The following is a 9,173-nucleotide window of genomic DNA, read 5'->3' on the forward strand; positions in this document are numbered from 1 at the left end:
TTGGGGACTCGCTTTTGCTTGCCAATCTTCTGGAAATGCCACAACCCGTACATTCAGACCTTGGCAAAACTCTTTGCAGGAACACTGCCACCACCCCAGACCCAGAGCGTGTGGAGTTCAGTCTGGTGGTCCTTGGGGCTGCAGTAGAGCCTCATGGCTGCCTCTGTGCTGTAGTGGGGCTAGGCATGGGCAGCTCCAGACAAAGCCATCAGTGCCATAAGTTTGCAGAGCACATCTCAACCAATGCAGAAAGCTCTGCATCAGGCTCAGGGAAGCCTTGCATGAACTTCCTCTGGCCATTTCCCATGCACTCTTCATCTCTCTCCCCTCGCTGCAGCCCCAGGACAATGAGGTCGTACCAGAAGCTGAGGACGTCGCTGCCACAGCTGGTATTGAGCCAGGAGGAGGAGGAGGAGGAGAATTCAACCACCCCGACAGCTGCTGGCCGCAGCAAGCTGGCCCCATGGTGGGTGGGCAGCGGGCTGCTGATCACCGCCGTGCTGCTGAGCACCATCACCGTCTGGGTGCTGCGACAAGTATCCAGGGGCTGGCATGGCCCTGCACCACCTTCCCAATGCCACCTGGTCCCTGAGAGCCACCGCTATGACTGCTACCCCGAGAGGAGCGTGGTGGTGACCCAGGAGCTGTGCGAGAGCCGGGGGTGCTGCTTCATCGAGACCCTCCCTGCAGTGGGGGGCAAACGTGGGGTGCCTTGGTGCTTCTATCCACCCAACTTCCCCAGCTACGTGGTGCAGAGCCTCAACCAGACGGCTCTGGGCATGACGGGGCTGCTGGTGCGCAGGGAGAAGGCCTATTACCCCAAGGACATCCAGGTGCTGAGGATGGACGTGGAGTTCCAGACGAACACACGGCTGCGCATCAAGGTGAGCGTGCCTCCAGCTCTCTTCCAGAGCTCTGCACTCTGTACCACGTCTGTAGGTGACGTCCCCTGCTCAGAGAGAGGCTGGCAGCTGCTTTGCTCCTGGCATGAACATGTGTCCTCAGTGAGCATCTCCAGCCCTCCTGTTTTGCTGGTGTTCATAGTGTCCTTTTTCCCCGTTGCAGATAACCGATGCAGCCAAGCCCCGGTATGAGGTGCCCCTGGAAGTTCCCCGAGTGACGAAGAGAGCAGAAAACCCCATCTACAGCCTGGAATTCTCCCAGGATCCCTTTGGGGTGCTGCTGCGGCGCCAAGGGACAGGGACAGTGCTGTAAGAGCCCACCTTCTCTATGTGTCCTTCCCTCAGTGGGATTCAGCGTGCCTCCCTGAGGGCTTTCCTTAGGGAAAAACACACCTACGCATCTCAATCCATCAGTTATCATTGCTTTCATCCTTGCTGCAAACTCTGGTGCTCACATGGGGACACAGCAGCACGTGGCTTTCTGGCCATGCAGGACTGGGTGGGATCAGCACCTACTCCCAAACCAGCACAATACCCCAAATCCCCACCGGTGTCATGGAGCTGCTCCAAACTGTGTCTTGAGTGAGGCACAGCCCTGGGATGCGGGACCCTAGCGTATCACCAGGGATGGACCTGGAGGCTTGGGGAAAGGACCAGCAAAGGGCCGCAGCTCTGCCTGCTTGGCCTTGCTTTTGGGGTTCTCCAGAGAGCTGTCTATGGTGTGGGAACTCCCCAGCAAGCATTGAGTTCAGGCTTTTGGGGAAAAAAATACCAGTGGATTCGCTGTGCTGTTCCGGTCTTCTCCATGGCTTTGCCTGAGCTGAGCCACAGCGAGCTGCAGTGCTCAGCATAGGGCAGGGTGTCCCAGCACTCCCCCAGATCCTGTCCTGTCCTCCTCCCTCCCATTTTGGGCCCTGTGGTCTGTCTTTTCCTCAGGAGCTGCTTATCAGCAAGGGCAGACAGAGAACTCCCTGGCTGCATCGCCTCGGTGGTTAATTATAACCGGAGTGGAAACTGCCGGTGTCAAATGAATGGCTGTGCGGGGTTGGGCTGGCTGGGGTCAGGATGTGCCACCACCCAGACCCCAGTCTGCCCTAACAGGACTGGAAATGGGATGGGATGCACTGCTTTGCTGACATCGAGATGCTTCCAGAGGGAAGGGCACGTCACTGTGAGGGGATTACCATCCCCTGGTGACTTTCTCTCCCGCTGTGTCACCCGGCAGGCTCAACACCACCGTGGCTCCCCTGATCTTCGCCGATCAGTTCCTGCAGATCTCCACCACGCTGCCCTCCAGGTTCCTGTATGGGTTGGGGGAGCACCGCAGCACGCTGCTGCACAGCCTCGACTGGAACACCCTCACCCTCTGGGCCCGTGATGTGGCCCCCACGGTACCCCTGGGGCAGGGAGTGGTCATGGGGAGGATTTCAGTGCGATTGCAAAACGTGTGTCCTGATGGCCCTGAGCGCTTTCTGGTCCATGCAGCAGGTTGTGGTGCGGCTGCCCTGGGCACAGCTTAGCAGTGTCCAAGGGAGAAGCAGCTCCTGTGGCTTCCAGCTCCAAAACTGTCCTCACAACCCTGCCATGCCCTCCATGGGGTGATGGATGCTAAGCTGGGTGGTGGCAACTGATGTGACTTGGGAACATTGGTTAGCCTGAGTCTCATGGCTCTGAGCTGAGCTGCTCTACCCGGGAGCTGCTCTCTCACCAGGCAACCCCCTGCTTGCAGGAATCCTTCAATCTGTACGGCGCTCACCCCTTCTACCTGCTGATGGAGGAGGGCGGCGATGCCCACGGGGTTTTCCTCCTCAACAGCAATGCCATGGGTAGGTGTGTGGCGTTGGTTCGGGATCTTGGGGCAAGAGGAAGCCATAAAAGGGAAAAGATGTGGTCCGATGGCTCCGTTATTGAGCTGAGCCATCTGTTTCCTGGCTGAAGCGAGGCTCTTTAGCAACTGCTGAGCAGTTTAACCGCACGCCCAGCTGCTGAATTGCTGTCGGAAAAGCGAGTCCTTCACATGCAGCTCTGTGCCCATTCCCCATCTGCCCAAAGCAGCCTTGCCCTGAGGCTGTCAGGGTGTGCGATTCCTGCCCAGACGGGGATGCTGCCTGTGCTGTCCCCAGCTGTCCCCAGCTGTGCCACCTGTGCCCTGCAGCACCCTCCTGCTAGTAGCCCCACAGGGTCCTGCTTTGCCAGGATGGCACTGGCGGTCACCCGTCCCCCCTCCAGTAGCCATCTGGGACCGTGCTGCTCAGAGCAGGGCTCCAGCTGTGCTCAGCTTCAATGCAGCTCTGCTTCCCAGTGTGAGCGTGGAGCAGAGCACGGGGAAATGCATCACCCAGCTGAGGTCTGAGGGCTCAGCCATGTGAAAAACCCGGGATCGCCCTGCCTCCTGTGCACTGGAGGAAGGCATGCATTTGGTTTTTAAGTGAGGGCCAACAGAGGGCACGGCTTTCAGCTTGAAGAGCCTGTTCATAGAGAGCTTTCTCCATGTATGAACCAGTGATCTGCCCAGCCTGTGATGGTGTAAGCCCTGGACACCCACAGGGATTTCTCCTTTCCTGCACTGTGGTGGTGCTGCCCGGCCCCATGCTGGGATGTTCCCCAGGTCTCATTGTGCTTTTCTCCCCACTGTGCAAAGAGGTGGCCTTGCAGCCTGCCCCGGGCCTGACCTGGAGGACCATTGGAGGTGTGCTGGACTTCTACATCTTCCTGGGGCCTGACCCCAACATGGTCATCCAGCAGTACCAGGAGGTGATAGGTAAGCACACACACCATTAAGTGCTCTTCCCTTTGTCTCCGTGCCTGCATCACCCCACCCCATCCCCATCCCTCCAGGAACACCACGTGGTCACCCCATACTCCATCTCCCCTTTTCCCTTCCTCTTCCACCCCCTTCCTCTCCCGTCCCTTTGCCATGCTGACACTGCTTGTGGACACACTGCAGGTTTCCCAGCCATGCCACCGCTCTGGGCGCTCGGCTTCCATCTCTGCCGCTGGGGCTACAGCTCCAGCAATGAGACCTGGCAGACTGCAAGGGCCATGAGGAACTACCAGATCCCACAGGTACCCCAGGGAAGGAGGGAGGGATGGGGGCTGTGTGCTGCTGCCTGCTCTGAGCCCATTCCCCGCAGGATGCTCAATGGAACGACATTGATTACATGGATGGGTACCGGGACTTCACCTTCGATCCCCAGAAATTTGCCTCTCTCCCCTCACTGGTGGAAGATCTCCACAAGCACGGGCAGCACTACGTGATGATCTTGGTACTTGCCTCACTCATGCTCAGGGCTGTCACTCTCCGGAGCTGAGCTTGGCGGCTGCAAGGCAGGGACTGGGGGCAGCTCATGGCCCCCTCCGGTGCCTGGGTGGTGTTAGCCAGCTCCAGGATTTTTGTCAGCGTGCAATCTGCCTTTGGAAATCCCCTGTAAGGGCAGGGAGTGCTGAGATACAGGCCAGGTTATTGCACTACGCTCCCATCTGCTGAGGGAGCACAGGGAGGCGGGCTCCTCGTCCTCACGCGCAGAGGGACCACGACCGAGTCTGGGTTCAACTCGCGGGTGTTCGACACAGGAATCCCCGCTTCCCCACCAGTGCTGAGCTCTCATGACCCTGCGGTGCTGTCCCACTGTCAGGAAATGGGATGTGGTTCTGCTCATTGTGGGCAGCAAGGCCTGGGGTGCAAACGGACCCTGGGAGGGGATGTTGGGTTGCCCCGGGCAGATTGAAGTCCCCTCTGTAGCCCAAGCTGTGTCCTGATGCTTCTTGCGTAAGTTCATGATTTCTTATATTTATCCCCCCCCACCCCAAAACCCCATAACGGGTCCTCGGGACTTGCAGAAGTGACATTTTAGAAAATGAGCCTGGAAGTGTTGAAGCAAGTTTCTGTTCCCCTTGGTTGAAACAGTCGCCATGCGTGGGCTTTGGCTGACCCTGCCTTGACTGTGCTTTCTGAATCACGCTGGCACTGCAGGGGAAGGGGCCGAGTGATACTGACTCTGCTCCATCCCCAGGACCCCGGCATCAGCAGCACCAGCCCACGTGGTTCCTACTGGCCTTTCGATGAAGGCTTGAGACGGGGTTTGTTCCTAAACACCACCCAGGGGCAGCCACTGATTGGGCAGGTGAGGAGCTGGGGGAAATCCTGGGGGCTTTGCAGGAGTCGGGCTGGGATTTCTTCCCTCCTGCTGGAGGAGAAGGCAGGTGGCTGATTGCCAGGGCCCGGTCCTGCTCTCAGTTTTCCACATTTCACCTTGTGGCATCTCCAGAGCCAGCTCCTGTCTCGCAGAGGCACCCGGGCAAGTCATATGAGTGCAGAGGGGTTGGTGGTTCTGCCTGAGGCCGATCATCTGATCCTCTCCCTTCCTGTTTTTGAGGTGGGAAGAGGTTGCCTGTGATGCTCAAGCGCCTCCAATCTGCTCCAGACCCGCAGCCAGTTTATTACCCATTCACAGCCATTTGCTCCTCCTGGCTCTCCCTCTCCTGCTGAAACTTTTAACAGTCTAATGACCCAGCTCTGTAATTCCAACACTATAATTCCTGGAGTGAGGTGAAACACAGAGAAATCACAGCTCTTCCCCATCACTGGCACATGCAGACAGACTCTGCTCTCCAACTCACCCTGAGATGCTCAGGGGGGATGCTGCACACGCAGCATCCAGCCCTTGAAGCAGTCAGCCTGGATTTTACCGTGGGCTTTATTGCCTGTTTTAGCCCTGGGTCCTTCAGCACGCTCAAAGCCTCAGGGTATCTCCTTCCCCTTAGCGTTCTGCCCTGCTGAACCACTGCTCTGTGGCTTCCCTGCAGGTCTGGCCAGGCTACACTGCCTTCCCCGACTTCTCCAACACAGACACACACCAGTGGTGGCTGGAGAACCTGCAGCGCTTCCACACCCATGTGCCCTTCGATGGCCTCTGGATCGTAAGTGCTGCCCTTTGGCTGGTGCCATCTCCCTGCTCCTGGAGCAACAGCCATTGCCCGAGTGCTGCTTTTCTGGCTTCGTCGCGTTTTGGCAGGACAGCACTCTGCATATGTGACCATCTGTGTGTGCTGGGCAAAGGGGCTCAATGGTTGTGGTGGTGTGGGAGGAAGCCTGGAGCCTATGGGTTCCAGCACACCCCTCATGTGCCACCCTTAGACATCACTGATCCCTAACAGCTCCCCCTTCACACTGCTCTGTGGTTTTCACAGGACATGAACGAGCCATCCAACTTCATGGATGGGTCTGAAGAGGGCTGCCCGCCCGGAGAGCTCGACAGCCCCCCGTACACGCCGGGTAAGGAGGGCGGTGAGATGCAGGCTGCGCTGGTAGGTACCACGTGCTCTCATGACGCTGAAAACTGAGTGCTGTGGAGGAAAACCATTCTTCCAATACATCACATCTCTGTTCCGCTCCCTGACCGTGCCCATCCCTGCTTTCACGTGCCGATCTCCATACCCGAGCATTGAACGCTTGTGGCTGTGCTGGGGCGCGGGATGGGAGTTGCTGTGGGAGCTCACTTTGCAGCATGGGTGGCTCTGTGCCCCTCACCCTCTCCACCGAATGCCAATGGTGGCTGTCCCTCCCGGCAGCTGTGCTGGGCAATTCCCTGTCCGCCAAGACGGTGTGTGCCTCAGCGAAGCAGAGCGCCTCGGTGCACTACAACCTGCACAACCTCTACGGGCTGAAGGAAGCCGAAGCGACGGCGAGGTACCTGAGCACCCTGGGGATAGGATGGGTGAAAGTGTGCTGCTCGGGGATGTCAGTGTAGGAAAAGAAGTGGGGTTTGAGTGGCTGAGCCAAAGGGAGATGCTGTGGCTGCTCACAGCTTTGCCCAGAGGAACGAGGAGAGGAGGGAGGATAAAGCTGGTCCTGTTCCAAGCCCAGGGACTATGCTACTCACACTCCCAGAGCTGTCTGTAAGGGGTGAGGAGGCTCCTCAGGGCAGCTCTCACCTCCTGCTCCTCGGTCTCCCCATTGCCTTGCAGCGCCCTGATCCAGATCCGAGGAAAGCGTCCCCTTGTTATCTCCCGCTCCACCTTCCCCAGCCAGGGCCGGTACTCGGGACACTGGCTGGGTGACAACCGGAGCCAATGGAAGGACATGTATTACTCCATCCCAGGTGGGTGGTACGGTCTCACAGCTCTGCCCTTCCCCAGGAAGCACCCCAGCCCTGCTGGGATTTCCTTTCATCCTGCATTTGGGAGGTGATGGAGACTGCAAAACTCCCCGTACTCTGCTGAGCCTCTCTGCCCACCTGTCTGCAGGGATGCTGAGCTTCAGCCTGTTTGGGATCCCTCTGGTGGGGGCCGACATCTGCGGCTTCTCTGGCAGCACCTCGGAGGAGCTGTGCACCCGCTGGATGCAGCTTGGGGCCTTCTACCCCTTCTCCCGCAACCACAACACCCAGAACGAGAAGGTCTTGGGCAGGATGGGGGATATGGGATGCAGGATGTGGGATTTGGGATGTTGGATATGCTGGATTTGGAATATGAGATGAGGGATGTAGAAGGGAGAATGCAGGGGGATGCAGGCACATTCACCCCATGGGGATGGAGATTTGGGTGAGGATGGGGCATTTGCTGACTCACATTTGTGTATCCTCCAGGCCCAGGACCCCACAGCTTTCAGCCCCTCAGCAAGGACAGCCATGAAGGACGTGCTGCTCACCCGCTACTCCCTCCTGCCCTTCCTCTACACACTTTTCCACCGTGCCCACCTGCAAGGGGAAACCGTCGCCCGACCTTTGTTCTTTGAGTAAGAGCACCCTGATGGGAGCTGGTGAGCTGGCTGTGGTTTGGTGGTGAAGGAGTAACTGATGGCAGCTTTGTCTGCATCCCACTGCAGGTTCCCCTGGGATGTGGCCACATATGGCTTGGACAGGCAGTTCCTGTGGGGCCAGAGCTTGCTGGTGACCCCAGTGCTAGAACCTGGAGCAGACTCGGTGTTGGGCTATTTCCCCCAAGGCGTGTGGTACGACTTCTACACGGTGAGGAGCACCATGGCACTCACACTCAGGTTTTGGTTGATTTGGACAAGACTCTCAGGGGATGCTGAAGTGTTGGATCATCATCAGCTGTGGGGCTTGCTACCTGATGAGCTGCTCCCTGGCCCCTTGCCTGAGTCCATCACTATGTCCCTGACCCCCCTTTGTCCTTTGCTCCCTTCCAGGGCTCCTCTGTGAACAGCAGTGGGGAGATGTTGAAGCTGTCAGCCCCCCTGGACCACCTCAACCTCCATCTCCGGGAGGGTTCCATCCTGCCCACACAGGTGAGCTCCCTGCTGCCACTTCCCTGGGCTGGGGACGGTCCCAGAGGAGTCCCCTGCTCCACGACGTGTCCTTCCTCAGTCCTCAGCATGTCATAGCCTTCCCTGCCCCATATTGGGCACACAGCCTCACAGCTTCCTTTGAAATCTAGAAACCTGGGACCACCAGCAAGGCCACCCGAGGGAACCCGCTGCTTCTCATTGTGGCCCTGTCCCCACGTGCCACTGCCTGGGGGGACCTCTTCTGGGATGACGGCGAGAGCCTGGACACCTTCGAGCGGGGCAACTACTCCTACCTGGTGTTCAATGCCACAGAGGTGGGACATGGTAGGGAGGGCAGGGGGGTGTCCAGGACATCTCGTGCTCACACCATCCCCTCCTGCAGAACATCTTCACCTCCAACGTCCTCCATGCCAGCACCGAGGCCAACTATGTCACCGTTGATACAGTGAGATTCTATGGAGTGCAGGAGCCGCCCAGCAAGGTCCTCCTAGATGGGCAGGAGAAGCCCTTCTTCTACCTGGACAACCAGGTATGGCTTTGTGTTGGCGTGCTGTGTCCTGGGGGTGCCCATGCCTCCTCTCCCAGCCCTCATTGATGGGGGGCAGGAGGGCGAAGAAGGTGTTCTTGTGCCATGTGGAGGGTTGAGGTCATTGCATAAGGGCTGGAGGAGCTCAGCCATGCTGTCCCCTCATGTCCTGCAGGTCCTCACCGTCAGCGGCCTCGGGCTCAGGCTCAGCCAGGGCTTCACCCTGCAGTGGCTGTGAGCTGGGGGGGCACGGGGCTGCCTTGCCATGACCTACAGTGCACGTTCCTGCTCCAGCCCTCGGGGCCAGGATGGTAACACAGGGGCTGTCATCTGTCATCACCCGCTGCTGCAGATGGGGGCAGGGGACGTGGGGATGGGGTGGGGCTCCATCTGTGTCATCAGTGTGAGATCAGTGCTGTGCGCCCATCACCCCATCTGCAATTAAAGGCACGCGGAGAGCTTGGTGTCTGGTTGTCCTTCTGTCCTCACACATCCC

The 9,173-nt window shown here is 58.6% G+C and overlaps 1 protein-coding gene across 1 annotated transcript; it reads left to right on the plus strand.

The window, feature by feature from the left end:
* Positions 1-347: 347 nt before the first annotated feature.
* Positions 348-8,929, plus strand: LOC306952306 (lysosomal alpha-glucosidase-like; the record flags this gene model as incomplete). The annotated part of the gene is made up of 19 exons (XM_079542993.1): positions 348-884; positions 1,066-1,211; positions 2,128-2,293; positions 2,632-2,728; positions 3,544-3,663; positions 3,850-3,968; positions 4,037-4,168; positions 4,916-5,026; positions 5,709-5,822; positions 6,093-6,177; positions 6,474-6,591; positions 6,870-7,003; positions 7,149-7,300; positions 7,490-7,638; positions 7,729-7,870; positions 8,053-8,151; positions 8,301-8,465; positions 8,534-8,680; positions 8,853-8,929. 19 exons carry the CDS (start codon positions 348-350, stop codon positions 8,913-8,915), a joined length of 2,796 nt encoding a protein of 931 aa, XP_079399119.1. The 3' UTR covers positions 8,916-8,929.
* Positions 8,930-9,173: the final 244 nt, after the last annotated feature.

This window comes from Tetrao urogallus, assembly GCF_951394365.1.
Source record: "Tetrao urogallus genome assembly, chromosome: 15".
Lineage (NCBI taxonomy): Eukaryota > Metazoa > Chordata > Aves > Galliformes > Phasianidae > Tetrao > Tetrao urogallus.